The 25500-nt window shown below is 39.5% G+C and overlaps 1 protein-coding gene across 3 annotated transcripts in view; it reads right to left on the bottom strand.

The window, feature by feature from the left end:
- Positions 1–6196: 6196 nt before the first annotated feature.
- The window catches only part of Lis-1 (LisH and WD40 domain-containing Lis-1), a 214378-nt gene continuing 195074 nt past the window's right edge, over positions 6197–25500 (bottom strand). For all 3 annotated transcript variants that reach the window (XM_065223426.1, XM_065223427.1, XM_065223428.1), the window contains exons 5-7: positions 9808–9963; positions 9536–9731; positions 6197–9471 (exon numbers count right to left, since the gene is read on the bottom strand). In XM_065223426.1, the coding sequence (XP_065079498.1) occupies positions 9398–9471; positions 9536–9731; positions 9808–9963 (426 nt within the window). In that variant the 3' untranslated portion in view covers positions 6197–9397. The remainder of the gene's footprint in view (positions 9472–9535; positions 9732–9807; positions 9964–25500) is intronic.

Genomic DNA, 25500 nt, shown 5'->3' with positions numbered 1-25500 from the left:
AGATAAGGATCATAGCTTACTATAGATATGCAAAGAGTAGGTAAACGCCTATGCAAAGAGTAGGTAAACACCAATGATTTTTTTTACACATAAAGTCCGAGATGTGCAGCGAGCATTTCTCACTTGATTTTTACAACGCAAAAACAAATTTAAAAATATTGTATTATACAAAACATAACAACCACGTGTTGTCGAAGAATTCAAATGAAACCATTATTGTTACTATTTAATACAGTTTGTTTTACAAAATTTCACGCAAACAATACATGTTGGAATCATAAATGCCCAATTCTCTTAATTTTTTAACATTTTTGTACACGGATACCAATTTTGTTCATTTAAATCAAAAATATTAATGTTTATACTCTAAACATATTAATTATTCATAGTAAATTTAATACGATCAGCGCAACGCTCAGTTTTGAAAGGTGTTTGGTATTCATTCATGCATATGTATGCGTGTGCAAAGTTTGTTTGCTTGGACGAACAGCGAAGTGATTCTGATTCAAGAACATGTTTCGTGGAACAAGATGATTACAACAACGAAATCCAGTGTTAGGTAACGAGAGGACGATTCTGTTGTCGAAACATGCAGGGTGACCACTGAATCGAGAAGTATTGGAAACAATATCCAGAGATGTGTTTGGAGCAGTGCTGAGATTTTTTTTTTTTTTTTTCTTTTTTTATAGTCACTTTAACGCTCTTGGGTCATTCGTGACTTGTCCGCGGGTGAGATTTGAACTCGTGACTTTGGCGTGAGAGGTATGGATGCTAACCACTACGCCGGGGTCGCCCCCCAGTGCTGAGATTTGTCATTGTCATTGACAGACTTTTGCGCGATATTGACAAAATTGTTTTTCACATAGTCAATGATAGACTTGATCCTCAAAAAAATCTTTGTCAAAATCTCATTCATTTTTTCGTCAATGACAAAGATTGACCTGGTAACAGAAAGTGTAATTTCTTGCATTCTGAGTCACATTATTGTTATCCAAGCAGTTCAGGACGTAGATGCTTATTCACTTTAATGGCTCCATATAATTGTTTTGCTCTTGCCATTTAATTTCATTTCAAATTTAGCTAATAAACAAATCAGCACATGTTCGTCACTGACAATTGACTTGGTTTGCCTTGACGATGACTGTTAGCTCAAACGAGTGACCAAAGCAGAATTTTGAGTATCACCGTGTATTGTCGAAATTTTGCAGCACTGGTTTGGAGAGCTATACATATGAGCATCTGAAGGTTTTTGCAATAATTTCTGAGACACCTGATTACCATGAGAGAATTTCTGAGAGACGTTAGAATTTAATCGATCGTTTCAGCCTCTGGTGGTGAATCAGGGAACCATCAAAAGAGTGATGAGGGCTGAAATTTTCGCCGTGAAGCATAGGAAGAGGAAAATGTTTTTACCTTTTCTGATCAATTTATCCATCGCAGGTGCTTGTAATCATCATACACATGGAATATTTTGTTTTCTGTATCGATTTTAGAGTGATCCGGCTGGTGCTTCCGAGGGTGCTTCCACATATTTTTGTTAAGAAAAGTGAAGATTTATAAAACTACACCAGCGGTTATGATCTTCCGGATTTTTAATGTGGTGTTATTTGAGCTGTAAAACCGTTCAAATATGTAAAAAATAATAAAATAAGACCCGAGATAAGACCCCTTCCAATGGAAATATACAAGATTCGCATAACAATATGCGTTAATTTGAGATGTAAAATTGTAATTATTATGTAAACAAACGGTTTGGTTGACGTATCCTCTCATAATCGCCTAGAGCACTCTACATTGGTGGTGCATAGAAACAGCTTATTTGAATTGATGAACAGTCGAAGATGTTCAGAATAATACTTGATCATCATGAGATATTGAAAAAAAAATAACTTGAGAAGTTTTTGGAGACATTTGAGCACCTTTTTCAATAATTTTGGAAACACCTATAGAATATATGATACCAAATCATCCTGATGTATTGAAAACATATCCTGAGAATTATTTGAATACCTATGACTACCCCCTTGATTCCCATTCTCATTTTACAGCTGGTATAATCAATTTGACAGATCGATGTCCTTCTAATACCACTTGGAATCACTGAAAGGGGGTCGATTTTTGAAGATCGAGTTCCATATATGTTATGTGCTAAAGGTCATCGCTGCTGCTATCGTCTATACTGTTCCATCGGTCGCTTCGTACACAGATTCAACCATTGTAGGTGGCGTTTTGAAATTGTTTTCTGTTATTTGCCAGCTCTTTCCAGAAATTCAGGGAATGGCTCGATCTCTTGATATCCTGTTTCACACTAGTTTTCCATGTGTAATACGGCAACCAACTTTTTTCTTCCCTGTGAATTATGATCGTTGTCTTCTTCAAAACTTCATCGTCTTGATCTAAAGAAAAGAAAATCGCCGCTCGATCAAGCTAAATTCAAAGGTAGTACCTGTGTGATGTCGCATGCCAAGTGTTGAACCAAATGAATAACAATAAAAAAACATCTTATTATTTTTGCAGCCATTAGACTCAATTATTTACAACGTTGCCAGTATTCCAGATTTTTAGTCGTATTGCCAGATACACAGACAGACCACGTATATTTCCAGATTTTTTAAATATGTTCCAGATTTTCCCAGATTGTGTTGCTTTAAAAATATCATTGCAATTGATTTACCCTCTAAAAAAATCCAAACTTACTCATTTAATTATTAAAGACCATCAACGTTGGACATTATTGGAATTTTAAGGTAATTTTGAAAATTGTTCACAGTGAAGTGTGAGGCGAATTCCTTGTGAAATCAAAGGAGAACTTCAAGCTAATTCTGAGTAGTGTTCCATCCATCTTTTTGGACTTCGTGGTCGTTCAGGCGTATTGTGAGTGCCACGAAGTGAGTTCGATTCGCGCTCCAGCCGGTGCAAATTTTCACAACCTGAAAATTTCCCTACTGGTCCACTGAGTGTGGTGTGTTGTCCGTTGTCTAGTGTTAAATATTCAGTCTGTGCAACCTCTGGTTGAAGACGGTGTCAATTGTCTTGTCAACTCTGATGACAATTGAATGGAGATTTTGTGAATATAGGAAATATAGGAAGAGAAATCATAGAAAATTTTTATGATGAAACTTAAGGACTATGCTGATCGTTAGAATAATTTCAATGGAACTCTGTCCAATGTTTCTATGGAGAATACAATTTTAAGACATTTAATGGAATTATGCGCAATTTTTGGGAGACTTTCATGGCCATTTTGGCAAAGTACTTGAGTACTTAGGAAATACTGAAGATGAATTTAAAATAATTCTGACCTTACCAACAAAGCAGTTCAAAGGGAATTATGAGAAGAGTGTGTCGGTCATTCTGAAGAGTGCACCAAGGAAATTATTAAGAATATTTTAAGAATTTCATAGGGAAAACACTGGACACAAAATTATGCCAATACTTGGGACTAATTTAGCAGTTTGAGGGAGTAATTTATAAGAGATTACAAGAAGTAATGATATGAACTCTTAGAATGTTACTGGATAAGTTTGGATATTATCAAGATTATTTTAGGGGAATCCAGAAAATAAGTATGGTGAAATTCTAGGATCATTCAAATGGAACTCAAAAAAGGGCGAAAATATGCTGTGAAGAGTTCCAAGTAAATTCAGACCAACAAAAATGTTCATGATCTGGGACCCAGGAAAAATAGAAATTCCGGAATTTATAATCATTTCAAGATCCTGACGCTATAAGACTTTCATTTTACTAATATAATAACATTATTCTTTGGCCTAAAATTATTGGTCTTGGGAATAGTGGAGTTACCCGTAGTTTAGGTAAACTTTTTGTGAGTACCACGATGTTAAGCTTTGATTCCCACTTCAACCAGGTGAATTTTGCTTCAAAATAAAATTGCTTACAGGTATATAGGGAGTTGTGTGTTGTATGATGTCAAGAATTAAATTGTAAATCTGATCAACCTCAGGGTAATATTAGATTTGTTTAGAACTAATACAATCTATATATTCTGGTACTGCATCAAATAATAAGGACTACATTGACTATTAGTTTAAAAAAATCCATCCCATCAAACTTGCTGAAATCTTTGCTTTTCATTCATTTTTTTTTAAATTACAGTTTAAAAAACAATTCTAAAAATATTTTCTGCAGCATGTTGCCCACATTTAATTCAATTTTTGAACTGCTACGTAATGGATATTTAAACTTTTTTGGGCACACTGTGTCAATACTTTTCAACTTTTGGATGATGCTAACAAGTTATTTGCTTTATATAATTTATGTGTAATATATTTGTAATATGTAATTTATAACCATTCTAGTACTTTAAATAAATTTAAGATGATCATGCTGACCGATTTTTACGGGAGATTGGCACATCACTTTGATTTCAATAGATTTATGTTAAAAACAGGATTTTTTGGAGCATTCCAGATTTTTTCTAGATTTTATATGTTGACTGGTGCAGATTTTTCTGAAAATGCCACTATAGTGATTATTTAGAAAAAAATCATTGTTAAAATCATAATTCTAAACTACACAATTATTTAATTTTGGTTTGTAGTTAAATTCCAACAAACTTTTGGTCCGCGACATCACAACTGGCATCCCTAGTGTGCATCTTTCAAAATGTAAAGATACAGACAAGCCCTTGGATCTGGCAGTTAAGCAATCCTCAAGGTTATGCCAATGCCCAGGGCAGTATTTTTTCTAGTTCAAGCAATTAACAAAATTTAAATAAAATAAAATTTAATTGTACGCCATAGCCGATTCTATAAAGTAGGTATGACATACCTTCTTTATAGGATCGTAGTTGTTCTATATATACCGTAGTTGTATACCAAACCATTTGGCTTAATCGGCAGAGAGGAAGGGTGCCCATCTAAATTTGATTGGAGGGGTTTCCCGTAATATCTATAGTCGCTATATTTATAGTCTGGCGGGTAGAATTTCGATCTATCAAAAAGCGAAACCATTTCAATATATAGTAGACCAACAATTGAAGAGGTACTATCAACTTTTATAAACAATACGTTGATTTTTCTTTCCTCGCCAATCGAAGGTAAATTAGCAGCATCATCGGATAGAGGAAATTTTCAACAACCTAAACATGGCGTTAGTTTGTGTAGGTGATCCCTGGGTCTGGCGGACTCGTAATGGATTTCGAACCAATTTGAACTGTCAGAATCGAACCATTTTTTACTGTTCTTATAAGAGCTCATATGGAAGAAACAGATAGGGAGTATTGTAATCTGAGTAAAACGTAGTTGTTATTATTTTTGGAAACATATTCATAATTTTTTTGAACTGGGGTTTCCGCATCAATCTCGCTAAAAATCAACCACACGCGGCGCAAGAAACGATCCTTCGGAAAGCGAAATAAACTTCTCTTCACCGGTGCACTTGCAGTGTAGCTGCAAAACTTTGCGTAACATCGCATTTTAACTGCTTAGGAACTTTTATGAAAACCAAATATTATTGATACAGTAGAAAACCGGAAAATTCGACACGCGCCAATCGATTTTACTCTCAATCTGTACATAAAACATAACGTCGGACATAGTGCGCTGTATTTGTACAATGATGCGCCGTAATGCACACCATGTCCGACGATTTGTTGTTGTACAGAACGAGAGTAAAATCGAAAGTCGGGTGTGGGGTTTTCCGTTGTCAAACGCGAACGACAATAACAACGCTACAACAGACTACAACTACCAATCGATATTTCAAAAGAGTCACTCACAATCTTGCACACATTTGCTTTGTTTATCAATTTGACAACCGTTCGAACAGAGTAAAGCTTGCTGCAATGCGTCTTGGATAGTGTCTGAAGCTGGCTGCGATTCGACTTCGCCAGACCCAGGGTGATCCTTTAGTCACGAGAAAACGGTTTCCGAAATTTTGTTCGTAATAGCTGATGTGCTCTTTTCTATTGTTGGTCGTAATTTGCTCGATTGGTTCCGCTATTTGACAGCTCAATTGGTTCCCGAGATTCTATCCGCCAGACTATGAATATAGCGACTATTGTAATATCCCGACCTTACTTACTTTACCCCTTACCTTACTTCACTGGGTATACACTTGCCCCAAGAATGGCAGGAAGAACCCAACATAATCCCAATAAAATACTTAAATAAACATAATAAGAAACGCAATTCCAGCTGGAGATTTCTTTCAGCACAACGTTAACCATAGAGCATCAATTTTAAATATATTTTATTACCATTTTCAATAGTATTTACAAAGAAAAGTATGCTGTTGTCACATCTTAGATTCAATTTATCTTGTTGTTGTTGTTGAAAATGTTAAATCTGCTTGTAATGTTGCATATGTGTTGTATGTTAAACCACTTGTTGTTATTAATCTGTTGTTGTCAGTTGTTTTCAGTAAGAATTTTTCAAATTGATTATTTTAGTGTAATTTTTAATTTGATTCATTTTCTTCCTTTTTTCAATAGGGTTCTTCTATCCGGTTATTAACGTTTTTTCAATCAAATAGCTTGAGTTCACAAATGTTTGTGTCAGCTTTGAATTCAGCTCACCAGAAAAGCTGTAGACAGAATATAATCGAGTGTTTTTTGTTTACTTCATCGTTTTCGTCTCAAATCAATCGCTAAAAAACTAACCCTAAAAGTATTTGCACTCTCCTCAAAAACAATTACAAGTTGATGCTAGCTGCTTCTGGCTAAAACATTCGATTTTTTTTTTGTTTCTGCTGGTCATCGTACATTCGAAGATGGTAAATTCGACTGAATCTCATCGAGTTTTGTTGTCGTCTTTCTAGGCGGCTGCGGTGGCGGTGTTTCTTTCCTTGTTTCTTAGGAAAAAATCGGTTGTTTTGGACGTTAATTTTCGAAATGTGGTTTTAAACCGCCTTAAAATGGAAAACAGGTTCGACTACTCACGATTGTAAATTTTATTTGCTCAAACGCTAAAAAATAAAATCAAATCGCTTTCGTCGACGCGGCGGTTTGGGCTGAGAATTTAAAGGAATGTTTCGAATGTTTTTTTCATGTACATTTTGGACAAGTTTTGGGAACTCCGGAAAGAACACCTCGTCCGACAACCGCTCGGTAGATTTTTGCTGTTAATGTGAATTCAACAAAAAAAGACTCAAAATAATTAGCGCGAAACTAAATTATCAGAACTTTTTCTCCAAAGCGAACCAAAGATCCCCTTCTGCTTTTCCACGGAGCGGAAAATAGGACTGGGACTGCTGCGGTGTTGCAACAAAAAATGGTACAAAAACAAGCTATGATTCTATCATGCGGCACTTTTACTACTAGTTGGAAATATCTGTGTTCGTTCATAAAGCAGAATCTCAGCAATGCTACGTAGATAAGTTCATGCGTGAGCGTGTGATTTTCCTATGTCTTTCTCTCAGCTGGGAATATTGTTCGAAAAATATCGTGGCATCATCTCTTTCTCTGGATTCTAAAAACTAACCATTTTCCAGCAAGGAATCGTTTCAAAACCATACATGAACGAGTAAGAAGTGGTTTATTTGTTGTTGTTGTTGTTGTTCTAGGTTTACTTTTTAGCAAGCTTAAATATAAATAGAGAATCAACTCATCAATTTTAAGCAACATTATTTATATGTTATTTTTACTTCATTTCATCAATTAAAACATTTTCACTTAAGAATTCAGTGTTTTCTTGTTTCACTTTTCCTCGGATAGCTACAGCTATGGATCTAATATTTATTGTTTCACTTTTATGTTATTCTAACTTTAATTGTAATTAATAATTTAATAACCATCGCTTCTAATCGCTCCTAATTTTTTTTTTCAGTAAACTCGTATTCCCCGAAGTGTGTATTGTGTGAGTCAATTAGTAGTTGTAGTAGATTAATGGGTGAACTTTTTACAAAATGGACTGAATGTATTTGAAGATTATTCTCTTCTACGTGTATTTTCGGCGCGTTCGTCGTCTCTTGAATCACACAGTTGCTCGCTCGATCACACTATTCTCATACTCACACTAGGATTATCGGTGACAGTTGTTGTTAGTTCGTCTACTATCACTAGCAGTGGCAAAATGGTGCGGTTGAACGGTTGAAAACTATATAATTATCTTACTAAAGGTGTTTGCGTAATATGTGGTTAAACTCCATCTCAAAATAGAGCTACAAGTCTTCAACTATAGAAATAGTAATATTTACAAGAAATGAAACAGCACAAACCACGTAAACAGGACATTAGTAAATCGCAAAACAGCAGTAGGGTTAAAGGAGCCAATGCTGGTGCAGCTTTCTCCTTCTGAGGCAGTACTAGATTAACATGGGAAAGGAACATTTGCTTATTTTGAAAACAATTCAGAATTGAAAAAAAAAATGCAAATTTTAAACAACTACAATTGTTGCGGAACTAGATGATCATAATACATCTAGTTTTGATAGAACAAAACCCAAATCCAGCACAACGAGTGACACCATAGTTCGGTTCTAGTACATTTCCGCCATTTCAAGAAACAATTTTGAAAAGAACAGGACATCCCATCGCACGGACTTTCAATCTTCTTTTTTTCCTTTGACGATACGACGTAACTTATTCGCTTGGTGAGAAACGTAGAGTGACTTCCGAGGCGTACGAATCTTGCACGAATAAAAGATAAATAATCAACAAACATTCGCTGGACCATTTGTAAATTGTTCTCCTGTTTTCGTTCCGTGTGAGTTAGTTGGTTCGTCATTCATCTTTAGCTGTGAAAAGTCGTGGTCGTCGTCGATGTCCATTCGGTTCCATGTAGTCACATCGTCGTTCCATTACGTTCGCGAGTGTGTGTTAAAACTTCATGCCCTGTCCAAATCAAATTCCTCTCGATTACTACACTCCATTGTTTTAGTTTCAAATATGATTTCTACTTTCTAGGAATAGTAATTATAAGAATATAATATGATAATATGTTTCGCTTGTTGTAGCTTTTCATTCATGCGTTCTGCTATGTTCGGAGTACTTTGCTCTTTTCTCTTATGGTTTGACAGCTTCTTCTTTTTTTTTAATGTTTCTTGAGGGTTTTGCAATAATGTTGCTTCAGTTTATAATGGGGGAAAGAAATTGGATTAATTCTCAAATATTTTGCATGTTTTTCCTTGTAGTTGTGTATTACTGCAACTGTAGTAGTAGTAGTTTCCATTTTGTTATCCATATTATTTATGTGTTTGCTGTTTATATGTAGAATGTAAGTGTATATTTTCTAGCATGTGGTTGTTGAAATAGTTGCTGCTTATCAAATAGAATTACCTCTCCTTACACGCATGGCTGCTCAGCTGCGCGCTTTCTACTGCTCCTTTACGCTGTATGTTGGTGTGTGAGTGTGTGTTTGTAATTTGTTTCATTTCATCACTATCGAGTACAAAAGAAGGAAACTGCTTCGAAAACACACGTTGCACGGTGGTTCGCTTAGCGACATTCCCAAACTTTCACCGTCGTGTCCACGCTGCCCGATATGACGTATGGATGTGACTTATGCATATCTGGAAGACGAATCAATCCGTTAATGGAAACCATTTCTAGGTTATGTTGTTAAAATACGCTTACCGAGCGATGTACAGAAGTGTGAGTGAGCATACAGCGTCTTCATACAGCGCTTGTTGCGGAGGTCCCAGATGCGCAGCGTTTTGTCGTCGCTGGCGGAAATCATGTACTTACCACCGGGATGGAACACGATGCCCCGTACCCAGTTGTCATGACCGACAAGTGTGAATAGACACAGCCCGGAGCTGACGTCCCAGATCTAGGCGAAAACAAACGTAAATTAAACTCCTAATCATTTGAATCCGAATACTAGCGAAAGTGAAGAACCAACTTACCCTAATCGTCTTATCTCTAGATCCGGACGCGAGGAACGGCCCCTGGTGGGCTCCCTTTTTGTTGTCGGCTCCGGCTGCCTCATTGATTGCTGCCGCAGCCGATTCCGGCGCCCAGGCAATGCATTCGACTGTGTTTTCGTGTTCTCGCAATTCGGCCTGCAAAATAAGATTAAGCACAACAGATAGAGTTACGAAGCAAACATTTTACTTGTTATAAAATAAGTAGTTACTATCGAAAAAGGATAACCAGACAACGATTTAAGCTAAACTAGGAACGTTCTTACGTTTGCTGATCTTCAATTCATGTTGGTTTTTTTTTCTCGGTGATCCACAAATGTTGGGTCCATATTACTACGATTTTACTCAAAAAATGGAAGGTACTAAATAATAACCTCCCAAAATAGCAATAAAGTTTATAATATAAATTAGTTAACTTTAACGGTTTCCTTATGGGCGCTGGATGGATAACATTCAGTACTGATTCTAAAGGGTGTCCACAGTTAAATTGCAGCTGTAACTTTTTGGTCTTTGGGTTAATTTTAATTAAATTTTGGGTGAGTGGCCTCAGCATGTATTTTGAGTTTAGTAAAATTTCTAGTAGTTTTGAAAATGTAGTCTAAGGAACAGCGTGTGTGCGAGAAAATTATGCATACTCACCTCAACAACAACCTACAGCTTTCGCACAGAGCCATCGGAAAGATGTTCGAAATCCAACAAGTTACTGTTTCTCGTGTCGTAAAACGTTTCGGAGAACGTTTAAATGTCAATCGGAAGCAAGTGAGTGCAAGAAAAAGTGTTCCGTAATGCGTTGAAGATCACAAGCGAGTGGTTGCTGCCTTCAAACGCAAACCCTACTATTCCATTCCGTTCGGGATGTCGCGTAAAAATTGCACCTGGCAAAAAGTTTCGTGCAGAAAGCCAAGAAACGAGCAGGACTACGTTCATTCAAGGTTCAGAAAGCACCAATGAACGGCAGAATAGGACAGCTAGAACGCGAGCACGTAAGCTATACACACAAATTTTGACAAAAACACACTGCTGTATCATGGACAATGAAACATAGCGTACTTCAAACAAATTCCGGGAAACCAGATTCAACCGTTGTACAACACCTTATGGGTCATTCCTCGCCGATAGCTTGAAGTAGCCGGACGTAGTTTGTTCGTGTCTCCGTTGCGGGTATTGGTTTTCCCACCATAGTGGTTTTTTTATATCGCGCGTTTTACCTACCGTGGACGAAGTTCAGTGCCCAAGGCAACCGCAGTCAGCAGAGGAAGTAGCCACCTTTAGCGACGCTATAGGTGGACTATCATCTCACCGTCATCATCTCATCACCACTCCAAAGCAGCAAGCAACAAAAACAAAGGAGCAAACGGAGTGGCTGCACCAGCTTACACAGCCGGCACCGGCCGGTGTTAAGTATTCTATACAATAGTCTTCTCTAGCCCATTGCCGCGCTTTTGTTATTGAATTTTGCGCGTGGCTTTGCCCTCTCCCCTGATAGGGTTGTGAGGGCTATAGTGGTGCAACTTCTTGCAACTAATAAAAAGTTTTTTTTTTTTTTTTTTTTGATAATTTTGTTATTGTTTTGTTTGGTTGTTCATACACTGGGCAACAAAATATTAACAACTAGTAGTTAAGTAGATTAATTGGTGAAGGTTTTTTGAAGTATTTTTTTTTCCTTTTAAGCGGTTGTGCACCGCGTTTGCGCAACACTTATGGCGTCTTCAGATACCTACGTTGCGCGAACTAGATACTATCAACCGTCTTCGAAAGGACCATGGGTTGTCTTTTTTCGGCCTAAAAATAAACCTTTGAAAACTCTCGACATTTCGAGAGACTTGCTGCGTAAGTATCCGGGAATCTTGGTACATAAAGAGAGATTCAATAAACTGCGTGTAGAAGCACCGACTTATGATGTGGCAAATAAAATTGCTGAACATGAGCTGTTTAGTGTTGAGTACAACATCTACATCCCTTCTCGAGATGTGGAGATAGAAGGTGTGGTCTCCGACGCGAGTCTGAGTGTCGAGGATTTAAAACGAGCATCGGGTTGCTTCAAAAACTCGAAAATCGGTCAGCAGGTACAGATACTGGATGTTAGGCAACTGCATTCAGTATCTTTGCAAGATGGCAAGAAAGTTTATCAGCATTCAGACTCGTTTCGGGTGACTTTCGCTGGTTCAGTTCTCCCAAACTTTGTCAAAGTTGATGGTGCTTTTTTTCCGGTGCGGTTGTTTGTACAGAGGGTATATAATTGTACCAACTGCAAAAGGCTGGGACACTCAGCCAGCCATTGCGGCAACAAAACTCGTTGTGGCAAATGTGGTGAAAACCACAAAGAGGATTCTTGCCACAAAGAATCAGTAAAATGCGCTTATTGTGGCGAGAATCCTCACCCCTTGCAGGAGTGCCCGATGTACAAGCAGCACTCCGATAAAGTGCAGCGTTCAATCTCTGGACGCTCCAAGCAGACATATGCACAAATGGTGAAGGCTGCATCAGCCGTCCAAGATGAAAATCAATTTTCGATTTTGTCAGCTGAAGAATCGGACTCTGACTCATCCGATGAGGGTGACTCTACGGTGGTACACGCACCTTTGAAAACGAACGGATCCTCAAAACGAAAATGCTCCTCCCCGAAAGTGCGCCGTAAGAAAACTAAAGTCACTCCCAGAGGATTGCAAAATTCCCAGGGTAATGGAGATGAAAAAATTAAATCGAAGGCTCCTACTGCTCCACTTCCTGGCTGCAGTAAGGATTTTCCGCCATTACCCAACAAAGAAAAGAAAAACAAAAAAGCTGCTCCTCAAACTTCTCAAAAGAAATCCAAGTCCGAACGCGGTTTGCTAGCTTTTTCGGACATTGTGGAATTCATATTAAATATGTTCAACATACAAGACCCTCTTAGAAGCTTAGTTTCTGCCTTGCTTCCAACATTAGAATCATATCTTAAGCAATTGACTGTTTCATGGCCCCTCCTTGCATCAATCATATCTTTCGATGGATAATTCGTCGAACGAGGTTGAAGATATGATCACTGTGCTACAGTGGAACTGCCGTAGTCTAGTGCCTAAACTAGACTCGTTCAAATTTTTACTTCACAATTCTGATTGTGATATATTTGCTCTCTGTGAAACATGGCTTTCTTCCGATAAAGAACTCAACTTCCACGATTTTAACATTATTCGCCTGGATAGAGACGATTCTTATGGAGGAGTACTTTTAGGGATCAAAAAGTGCTACCCTTTCTACAAAATTTCCCTTCCTGCTCTATCAGGCGTCGAAATCGTCGCTTGCCAAATAAATGTGAAGAACAAAGATCTTTGCATAGCTTCAGTATACGTTCCACCAAGAACCTCCATTAGCCGTAGTCAACTCTGGAATCTAGTTTCGATTCTTCCATCCCCAGTATTAATTCTGGGTGATATGAACTCCCATGGTACTGGGTGGGGCGATCTATATGACGACAATAGAGCGGCTATTTTTTACGATTTATGTGACGATTTCAATTTGACTATTTTGAATACTGGTGAAGCGACACGTATAGCAAAACCTCCGGCTCGAGAAAGCCGACTCGACCTATCTTTGTGTTCAAGATCGCTATCATTGGATTGTCAGTGGAAGGTTATCAATGATCCCCATGGTAGCGATCATTTGCCAATCATCATTTCAATAAAGTGTGGCCCTCACTCTGCAGAACCATCTCGGGTTCCATTTGATCTTACAAGGAACATCGACTGGCAGAAATATGCAACGGCGGTGACAATCGGTGTCGAATCAATAGATGCGCTTCCACCATTGGAAGAATATCGATTCCTAGCCGATTTAATTTACAAAAGCTCACTGGAAGCACAAGAAAGAAAAGTTCCAAGTGCACCCTTTAAAAGGAGACCAGCCACACCTGGTTGGGACGAAGAATGCACAAAATTGTATGTAGAAAAATCTGATGCTTTCAAAGCTTTTCGTAGACACAAAACCTCCACTTACTTCGAGGAATATTCAAAGCTTGAGACAAAGCTGAAACAATTAATCAAAGCAAAAAAACGCGGTTATTGGCGCAATTTCGTCGAGGGACTCTCACGAGAAACCTCAATGAACACCTTGTGGAGGGGTGGCTCGCAACATGCGTAACCGCTCATCTTTCAATGAGAGTGAAGAATACTCCAACCGATGGATATTCGATTTCGCTAAAAAGGTCTGTCCGGACTCAGTTCCAGCACAAAATATTCTTCGAGAAGCGTCTCCTAGCGGCGGCTCTCTGGATAGACCATTCTCAATGCTGGATTTCTCTATGGCTCTTCTTTCATCGAACAACTCCTCACCGGGAAGCGATATGATTAAATTCAATCTTCTGAAAAATCTCCCAGATATCGCTAAAAGACGCTTGCTAGATTTATTCAATTCCTTGCTAGAAAACAACATTGTACCGCCTGAATGGAGACAGGTCAAAGTAATAGCCATTAAAAAACCTGGCAAATCAGCGTCTGACCATAACTCATACCGTCCGATTGCTATGCTTTCGTGCATTAGGAAATTGTTGGAGAAAATGATCCTTCGGAGACTCGATCACTGGGTCGAATCAAATAACTTGCTATCAAATACACAGTTTGGGTTCCGCAAGAGCAAAGGAACAAACGATTGTCTAGCGCTGCTTTCCACAGATATTCAACTGACCTTTGCACACAAGGAGCAATTGGCTTCAGTATTCTTGGACATTAAGGGGGCTTTTGATTCAGTTTCCATTGAAATTCTGTCAGACAATCTGCACAGATGTGGACTTTCTGGAATTTTAAATAATTTCTTGTACAATTTGTTGTCAGAAAAGCAAATGAACTTTTCCCTTGGACAACTGACAACTTCCAGAATTAGCTACATGGGCCTGCCCCAAGGCTCATGTCTCAGCCCTCTTCTTTATAACTTTTACGTCAAAGATATCGACAACTGTTTGGCAGAACAATGCACGCTAAGACAACTTGCAGATGACGGTGTGGTTTCCGTAAGAGGTCCACATGCCGTGGACTTGGAAGGACCATTGCAAAATTCCTTAGATAACTTGTCTTCTTGGGCTATGAATCTAGGGATCGAATTATCGCCGCAGAAAACTGAACTGGTAGTGTTTACTCGAAAGCGGTACCCAGCCCAATTGCAGCTTAATCTTTTGGGCAGAAACATTATCCAATCATTGTCTTTCAAGTACCTTGGGGTCTGGTTTGATTCAAAGTGCACTTGGAATGCCCATATTACGTATTTGAAGCAAAAATGTCAGCAGAGGATCAACTTTCTCCGTTCAATTTGCGGCACATGGTGGGGTGCTGATCCGGGAGACCTCATAACGCTTTATAAAACAACTATTCTCTCTGTTCTAGAGTACGGCTCTTTCTGCTTTCTCTCGGCAAGAAAAAGTCACCTAATAAAATTGGAACGAATTCAATATCGTTGTCTGCGTATTGCTCTAGGCTGTATCCACTCAACGCATAACATGAGTCTCGAGGTTCTGGCAGGAGTAACACCCCTCCAGAACCGTTTCTGGGAGCTCTCTCTCAGAATACTAATCAAATGCGGAGTGACGAACACACTTATAATTGCCAATTTTGAAGAAATTCTTGGGCTGAACACACAATCTCGATTTATGAGAATCTACCACCACTACATATCATCAGATATGTGTCTTCCTTGTTATACTCCAGACCGTGTTCACTTTACCAATCGCAGTTCCTCAATTGAATATGATCTGACCATGAAACAAGCAACTCATGGGATTCCCGATCAACTTCGACCTATTATTATTCCGCGTATTTTTACTGAAAAGTACCAACAAGTCAATTGCATAAAAAGATATTTTACAGATGGGTCCCGTCTCAATGGATCCACTGGCTTCGGTGTCTTCAATGAAAACTCTAGCGCCTTCCGCAAACTTCAGGAACCTTGTTCCGTTTTTGTTGCTGAGCTGGCAGCAATCAACTTCGCATTGGGGATGATTTCCAACATGCCCGCAGACCATTACTTCATCTTCTCAGATAGTCTCAGTTCGATTGAGGCTATTCGGTCGATGAAACAAGGTAGGCACTCATCTTATTTCCTTTCAAAGGTAAGGGAGCAGATGTGTGTGCTGGTCGAAAGATCATATATGATTACCTTTGTATGGGTCCCCTCACATTGCTCAATCCCAGGCAATGAGAAGGCGGACTCTCTCGCAAAGGTGGGCGCGCAGGAAGGCGAATTGTATGACAGGCAAATTTCACACGATGAATTTTACCATTTAGTGCGTCAGAGTACCCTTTCGAGTTGGCAAACCGATTGGGACACTGGAAATCTTGGACGGTGGGTACATTCAATTATTCCTAATGTTTCTTCGAGAGCGTGGTTTAAAGGCTTGGGCTTAAGTCGTGACTTCATTCGCGTGATGAGTAGACTTATGTCCAACCACTACTCGCTAGATGCTCATCTCAATAGAATAAACCTCGTGGACAGCAACATCTGTCGGTGTGGAAACGGTTACGATGACATCGAACACGCAGTTTGGCAATGTACGGATAATGACGCCGCCAGAGAGCGACTTTTGAATACCCTCGAGGCCCAAGGAAGACAACCCTATGTTCCTATCAGAGACGTGTTGGCAACCCGTGATCTCTGCTATATGCAGTCCGTTTATGTTTTTCTTCAAATGTCTAGTATAAGAATTTAATTCCTTTTGTCTTTTGTCTCTCTTTATTAGTTTTTGTTTGTCTTGTCCCCCCGTCTCGATGAGTCTCATCGTCGCCCACTGGTCACCCACCATAGCCGGTCGAACTCCGGACGAAGCTAGAACAGCACTACCGTTCATACTGGTGACAACGCTCTGATGAGACAACGAAACCCTACCCCAAGCTCCTCCCCTGATCCTATCCTTCGAAAATGTACCCTTCTAACCTCGAGTAAGCCGCGAGTAATCGGCCCAACTCCTACTAGACATAGAATTAAGTGAATTTTGTTACACACAGTGAACAATGAATTATCGGCTCCGTAAAGCTAACGCGATTGAGCCTTCCAAATAAACGAACTAGATAAAAAAAAAACACCTTATGGGTGGAATTAAGAAGAAAGTTTTGGCATTCGGATTGAAGAAATAGAGTGAAATAAAGATACGGAAACCAAGCTTATCTATAGTATTACATTCCTTGGAAATTTCATGACAATCGGTTGAGAGACTTATTTTTGGCGAGTACTTATAAGTGATGCAATTTAACTGTGGACACCCTTTATGCAAAGTTTCATCCATATCCAGGCATGGAAAATCATTTACATTAATTTCCGTGCATTCATTTAACTCAACACGACTTTTGCCGTGGTTTATCTCAACAACAGTGTGCCGATCAACTCGATTCAACTTTTCGTGATGAAGCACCATCCCGGGCCACCGTGTTTCGATGGTTTTCCGAATTCAATCGTGGTCATCGTGCACTCCAGGACGAATTTCGTGAGGAAGGTCCAAAATCAGCTGTTGTGCCAGAAAACATTGATGATGTGCATGACCTAATTTCGAAAGATCGGCATGTGACTTATCGTGAGATTGAGGCATGCCTGGGCATTAGTTTCACTTCCATACATTTAATACTGCATGAACATTTGGTCACCAAAAAGATTTGTTCGCGTTGGATACCGCATAATTTGACAAATGATAAAAAAAAAGGCTCGTGTCGATTGGTGCTTCAAAAGACGTCTATAAGATCGTGACGGGCGACGAATCATGGATCTATGCATATGAGCCCGACACTAAACAACCGTCGACTGTATAGGTGTTTCAAGAAGAGCCAAGTCCAATAAAAGTTGTTCGCGCAAGGAGCACTTCAAAGCAAATGATCGCCTGTTTCTTCGGAATAACCAGACATATCGCCACCGTTCCATTACAGCAACATAGAGTGGTACATAACCATTTGTTTGCCAGAAGTTTTCGGGAAAATTAGGAAAACGAACCGCCAAAGAAGAATCATTCTCCATCACGACAATATGAGCTCTCACACATCGCATCAAACAAATGACTTTTTGAACGTTCAAAACATCGAATTGATGGGTCATCCGCCGTATAGCCCTGATTTGGCTCCCAATGACTTCTTCTTATTCCCAAACGTCAAAAATAAATTGCGTGACGTGTGGTTGATGCGTTCAAAACGCACGTTTTGGAAATACCTTCTTCGGAGTGGGAAAAGTGCTTCATAAATTGGTTCGATCGCATGCAAAAGTGTATTCATCTTCATCTAATTTAAAATACAATAAAACCATTTTTGATAGAAAAACTTTGTTTTAGATTGTTTATCTCAAAACTTATCGAACACCCCTCGTAGAAGGCACTTCAGAGTTGAGAGGTTTGTCTATAACCTTAAGGGTAACGAAAGGCTGTCCTCAAGGTGGTGTAATCTCATTACTTATGTGGTCTTTAGCTGTAGATGATTTTCTCTGGAGCCTCGAAGCAAAAGGTTTCGATGTTGTTAAGGGCATTGCGGATGACATAGCCATCATAGTAAGAGGAAATTTTGAATGCAACAGGCTCTAAAGGTTACCCAATCTTGGTGTATAAAAGCAATGTCATGGATCGTTTTCCTTTTTGTTTTTCAAGTACAGAAGGGGGTCATAGGGCCAGGTCTTCAGTGAAACGTCAGGGTAGATATATAGATTTGGCCTCACAGAATAATAACCACAGCGGTCAAATGAATCCTGCCTAAAAATACCGGATAGGAAGTCATTGAATATTCATAATAGCGGATAGTCAAAGCTGAGGGAGAGTTGCGAAGAGAGAGAAATGGAACGTCAAATGCAGCCAAGCAATTTTATGATAGTCGCTTTTTACGCGGATTTCGGAATTTACGCGGTTTTTTTACGCGGATTCCGGAATTTACGCGGTTTTTCCAGTGTACTTGTTACGTATTAGAATTTGCATTAGGTTTTGAAGCTATTAGTATTAAGTACAAGCTGTTGACAGCGTGTTGGTAGTGAGTAATCGCACGTGAGCGTGCACAAGCAATGATGCTGCATAGAGTTCTCTACCACCGTTAGTATTAGTGAGCACTTTCACTAATACATGCATTTTACTGGTTGAAAATAGAAAACAAACCGCTGTTATGTCGAACACTTTGAAAGCTGATTTCGTGGTTGAAAATAATAAGCAAATCGATTTTACACGGCTTCACTAGTAAGAATGTATTAGTGAGATCTTGCGACGAGAAGTCAACGGGCCTCATATTGGAAACGACCAAACGACGAAAACGTCATCGACAGCATCCGCTGACAACGCTTTCGCTGCACGCACACCGACACACTATAGACCGGAATGCAAAGCATAGACCAGCAGAGCAAAATTTTGCTTGTCCTCGTCCGAATAGCACGCGAAACGGCGTGATTTGTATTGAGAAATCCAACTTAAACTCCTGCGCGCCTGGTGGCAGAAATAAGCACTAACCGACGCACAGTGGGGCAGCGAAGCCATTCGCGTGGCCAAAACCTCTAGCGCCATTGGTTTGCTTTCTACAGCGATACAATATTCTACAAAGTTACTCAACACTAAAAGCTCGATCTTTTGAAAGTTTCATATTAGTTTATTTTTACGCCACATAGGTGGCGCTCGAGTCTATCTTTTGAACGGAGCATTTTAGCCCAATGGTTTTTACGGCAAAGTTGCGTAATTTGAAGTGTTGAGAAATGTTGTCGAAGACATCGAAACTCTATGACTCATATTAAGCAAGATATCGGGCAATTAGGAAAACTAACCTCTAAAATTGCGTTTTTTCCTTTTTTCACCTATATACATCAAATGTATAAGTTTTATACTCTGATAATTATCAAAATGGTTTGACTCATCCAATAAATACCCGTTACTTTATATACCATGCTTCATTAAACAGTTATTAACATAAATGTCTCAAAAAGTGATGCATAAAAATGTCAAATACTCAAAATATAGCATAAAGTAGCAGCCAATTTTTTTTAAAGTGATTAGTGTAGACCTTGTTGGGTAAAATAACGACCACAATTCAACAGGCAACTGCAGGCATTTTCATATAACATCATTTGAATATTGCATATGGTAAATTCTTTCAAATTTGTTGAAATTTTGCTTTGTGTGTAAAACATGATAAGATGTTATTGATCTGAATAGATTACTAGGAGACTTAAAAACTGCTGGTTTAAAATGTCCATCCTCCAACGTCCTCCATAGTGTGCTTTCGACTTGTTTTGCGACTGTATCGTTCCCGAAATTTTCTGAAGTCTTTATTTTTGGCTTCTTGAGCCTCCTCGCTTAACATACCAATTGGAAGCAATGCAATTTGGATTGCTTGCGATCCGTGGATTAAAACCTTATGGACAGAGGCTGGCATTGGATTAAATGGTATATAAAGGCTAACATAAAGACAAGCAGTTTCTTCAGCAAAATTTCGAAATGCTGTTATGTTGATCGAAAATCCGGAAGACAACGTACGAAGAATTGTATCGCATCGGTCAATTAATTTTTCATTAATACCAGTTATTGAACTTGTTTGGGTTGCGTTAGTGAAGAATCTGCGTGCTTCTGTGCTTGTATTTCTGATTGTTTGTAACTATTCAGATCAATAACATCTTATCATGTTTTACACACAAAGCAAAATTTCAACAAATTTGAAAGAATTTACCATACATACTTAGAAATAACTAATTTTACACGTGACGGAATCAATCTTTGACATAAAGTACGAAAAGTAAACACAAATTTCATGTTAAATTAAGGTTTCCGAGACTGAAAAGTTCGATACTCGACGAAAACTACGTTTGATTGGCTTGAATGTCGCGTCTGTTATGACTCTATTTTTTGTCAAATTTGACGCTCGTATATGTCAGTCTCAGAGCATCTAAAATTACATAAATTTTTCTAAGTGTGTATGTAATATTCAAATAATGTTATATGAAAATGCCTGCAGTTGCCTGTTGAACTGCGGTCGTAACTTTACCCAACAAGGTCTACACTAATCACTGTAAAAAAAATTGGCTGCTACTTTTTGCTATATTTTGAGTATTTGATATTTTTATGCATCACTTTTTTGAGACATTTATGTTAATAACTATATAATAATATATGACAGGCAAATTTCACACGATGAATTTCACCATTTAGTGCGTCAGAGTACCCTTTCGAGTTGGCAAACCGATTGGGACACTGGAAATCTTGGACGGTGGTTACATTCAATTATTCCTAATGTTTCTTCGAGAGCGTGGTTTAAAGGCTTGGGCTTAAGTCGTGACTTCATTCGGGTGATGAGTAGACTTATGTCCAACCACTACTCGCTAGATGCTCATCTCAATAGAATAAACCTCGTGGACAGCAACATCTGTCGGTGTGGAAACGGTTACGATGACATCGAACACGCAGTTTGGCAATGTACGGATAATGACGCCGCCAGAGAGCGACTTTTGAATACCCTCGAGGCCCAAGGAAGACAACCCTATGTTCCTATCAGAGACGTGTTGGCAACCCGTGATCTCTGCTATATGCAGTCCGTTTATGTGTTTCTTCAAATGTCTAGTATAAGAATTTAATTCCTTTGTCTTTTGTCTCTCTTTATTAGTTTTTGTTTGTCTTGTCCCCCCGTCTCGATGATTCTCATCGTCGCCCACTGGTCACCATAGCCGGTCGAACTCCAGACGAAGCTAGAACAGCACTACCATTCATACTGGCGACAACGCTCTGAAGAGGCAACGAAACCCTACCCCAAGCTCCTCCCCTGATCCTATCCTTCAACTGTACCCCTCTAACCTCGAGTAAGCCGCCAGTAATCGGCCCAACTCCTACTAGACATAGAATTAAGTGAATTTTGTTACAAACAGTGAAAAATGAATTATCGGCTCCGTAAAGCTAACGCGATTGAGCCTTCCAAATAAACGAAACGGATAAAAAACTATATAATAAAGCATGGTATATAAAATAATGGGTATTTATTGGATGAGTCAAACCATTTTGTTAATTATCAGAGTATAAAACTTATACACTTGACGTATATAGGTGAAAAAAAGGAAAAACGCAATTTTAGAGGTTAGTTTTCCTAATTGCCCAATATCTCGCTTAATGTGAGTCATAGAGTTTCGATGTCTTCGACAACATTTCTCAACACTTCAAATAACACAACTTTGCCGTAGAAACAATTCGGCTAGGATGCTCCGTTCAAAAGATAGACTCGAGCGCCACCTATGTGGCGTAAAAATGAACTAATATGAAACTTTCAAAAGATGGCGCTTTTAGTATTGAGCAACTTTGTAGAACATTGTATTGCTGTAGAAAGCAAACTAACGGCTTCGCTGCCCCACTGTGCGACGGTGATAAGTCTGTGACAGCCCTTGAAAATTTCATTGATTGTTTGCCAAATTATTTAATTTCAATGTAATTTCATGAAAATTTGTTGTCAGCATGGATGAATCTTGTACAAAATGCATAAAACTATTTTGTAATGCATTGTTCTTAAATAAAAAGCTACTTCAAGACTTATAAATCACTGAAAACATGTTAAGGTTTGAAAACATCTGCCGATTAAACAGCAGACAAAGTTGGCCGACTAAATCAATCGACGAAAAACTATTAAATAGGCCGATTGCTCGGTGTAGCACCAGACGAAAAACGATTTAATGTGCTGATTAATACACCGACTGAAATGAATTTTTAAGTGGCAATGGATTTAGTCGATGGACGCATCGGGTGATTTGGATGATGTTTGTTTATTTGGAAGATATTTTCGAAACAAAGCACGATAAAATTCGCATTGTATACCATTAATACGAGTACTAATTTTTTGCTCGGATCATGTTTTGACTTCCACAGAAACTCGCTAGAATGAATAGAAAATAATAGTTTTTTGGTGGAAATTTCAAAAATGTATTCAGTTTGACATATTATTTCGGACTTATCACCGCTGCGATTGCAGCGTCACGGTGGTCGATTGAAACATGGATTTGTCAATTGCCGTATGAAAATTCAATTCTTTATTGTGCTGCGGTGGTGGAAATAATACCATTCGTTGTGAGTGCTGCTGTCGGAGATCGGAGTTATTTTCCTTCGTGGTGCGGATTGCCGTGGTAGAACCGAGTTCCGATAGCACGCAGGAAGTGCATGAGGAAAACCCGTTGTTCGAAAGACCGTCCGAGTGCGCAGTAGCAGGTAACCTGCAATAGCCGTTTTCCAAGCAAACCGAATCTTCCGTGCTTCGGAAAATCATCTTCTCGAGAGTGAGTGTCAGGATTGCCACGCAGATCGAGCCGAAACGCGGATTAGACAGCTGGGTTTGACGACTGGGGATTTCGATACAGCTTCGCGTCACAAGATCGGTACACACCAGTGTACGGTTCTTGGAGGGAATCGGTCGAAATCGGTCGTCGACAACCGGCGAGAGAGCGCGGAACTACCCTACCTCTGGAATACACGGTAAAGTGACTACAGTTAAGATTTATGCGGTGCTGCAACTAACAATGTGTCAAACAATAACACAGATTGGGAATCGAGCACCCTGACAAGAGACACGTGGTTTCGTGTTTTGCAGGTTCGATTCTCCCATCGATTCGGAGTGGCGCAGACGAAGGCGGTTCGATCAACAGGGCACGTTTCGGCTATGCAGCCATCTTCCGAGGGCGGTCTACGAAGCTGCACGTACGACGGTCAGGAACACCGTTGCCAAGAGGCCGACCAGAAAGCGAGGTTCATAGCCACCGCCAAGAGACGGTCACTTCGAGGACGAAACGAAGTCGTGGCCCTTCGTGAGACGGATGAAGCATACGCGTCAGATGACGACCAGGAACACCGTTGGCAAGAGACCGACAAGGAGGCGAAGTGCATCACCACCGCCAGAGACGGTCAGTTCGAGGATCGTGGCGCTTCGCGAGACTGACGCAGTATACGCAATCTGTCGGACCGATAGTTTCGAGTGACACTCGACGAAGCAGGTCGGCGGACACGACGGACGGGAAGTACCTAAGGGTGCTGAAGAGTGGTCTTCTATCAACGGAGGAGGAGAAAACATCGATGTGCACCCGACCGGTAACAGTGAGTACTCACAAGAAGAGAAAATATGATTTGAAAGATAATAGGAGGCACCAAGATGCCGTAAGAGCAGGATAGTAAGGTAGTAGGAAAGGATGAACAACTCCAATGTGAGGGACCAATGGGGGGATTCAAAATATAAGTATAAAAATGCATTTTGAATTCGTTTTAGGATTTGTTGGAACCTTTGCCCTTTAGTATTTGTGCTTTTGTCCGCCTCTCGGTAATTTTTGCTCTACCGCTACAGGAGCCGTTGCAACATTCTTTTCTTACAGTTGAAAAAGAATACACAAGGCGGTATTGAAATCTTGCGTAAAGTAATTTATGAAAAACCGTCGTTTCCAGCTGTTTTATTCAATGGGACACCGTTTCTTTTTAATTCATTCAAAATACACACAAATCAATATTGAAAGATACCATTAACGAAGGTTTTGCCAAAACATCTAGTGGCATAGTCAAATATCAAACAGAAAAGTACGGTTTCGTACTCCACACTGAACAATCTCAAACAATCACTACATGCTCAAAGCAAAACACGCTATTTTGCTGCGCCTGTTTTGATTTGATTTCAATGGCGCAAATTTGCATGGCAAGAAAAACAAGTATACAATGAATTCCGTGCGTGCTATCTGCTTCTCCCTTCCAGAGTCAAAGTAACAGTGAGTTAAACTTAAAAAAGAGGGAATTCATTCCGTACTCCTCAAATGGCTTGAATCATATTTAACTAATTGCCATCAAATAGTAAAATAGCGGCGTCGGTGGTGTAGTGTTAAGCGTAATTACCTCTCACCCCAGCAGGCCTGGGTTCAATCCCAGTCGGCACCGCCGGGATGTTCTGAGGCATGTTCTAAGGCATAAGGGAAGTAAATCCGTTGGTCCCCGGTTCATGAGTTGATGGGTCGATAGGTAGGGTCCAGGTGTGGGAGCTGCCTCCCTGGCGTCGGTAGCATTGGAAAACAAGATCGACGGAAAACAAATCCAGGAAAAAACAAAATAGTAAAATACAAAGGAAAGACATCAAATCCCGTTGATGACACTTCTGGAGTTCCTCAAGGCTCCAATTTAGGATTTCTTTTATTTATTCTATGCTGACGATATTGAACTTTTTTTTGGAAATAATAGACGCCAGAGACATTAACACATTAAAAAAAATGTGCACTTAAAATCAAAGGTGTACCACCGATGAATCGCTAAAAAGCTTGGAATTGCAAATACAACTGTGTCTCGTGTGATAAGAACCTTCAAGGAGCGTTTGAGTGCCCGAAGGAAGGAAGGGAGAAGTCGTAAAAGTGGTACCAATGGACAGTAAAATGGCCAGGAAAGTGGTGCAACATTTCAAGAACCGTCCAAACATGTCAATTCGAGATGACGCTAAAAATTCCAAGGTGTCAGTCGGTTTTGTGCAGAAAACCATGAAGCGTGCTGAGTTATATGTTTACAAGGTGCAGAAAGCCACAAACCGGAATGAAAAGCAAAACATTACTGCGAAAACCCGCGCCCGGAAACTTCACACCCCAAATTGTGTTGCGTCGTGATGGATGATGAAACTTACGTCAAGGCCGACTTCCGTCAACTTCCTGGGCAAGAATATTTCGTTGCCAAGTCTAAATTCGATGTTCCTGAGGATGTTCGAAAGTAGAAATTATCGAAATTTGCAAAGAATT

The sequence above is a fragment of the Ochlerotatus camptorhynchus genome, unplaced genomic scaffold (assembly GCF_037179485.1).
Source record: "Ochlerotatus camptorhynchus isolate MF236.1 unplaced genomic scaffold, CSIRO-AGI_Acam_v1.1 ptg000192l, whole genome shotgun sequence".
NCBI classification, from domain to species: Eukaryota; Metazoa; Arthropoda; class Insecta; order Diptera; family Culicidae; genus Ochlerotatus; species Ochlerotatus camptorhynchus.
Note: the sequence above shows the minus strand (reverse complement) of the source record. Positions and strands in the feature narration are given on the sequence as shown.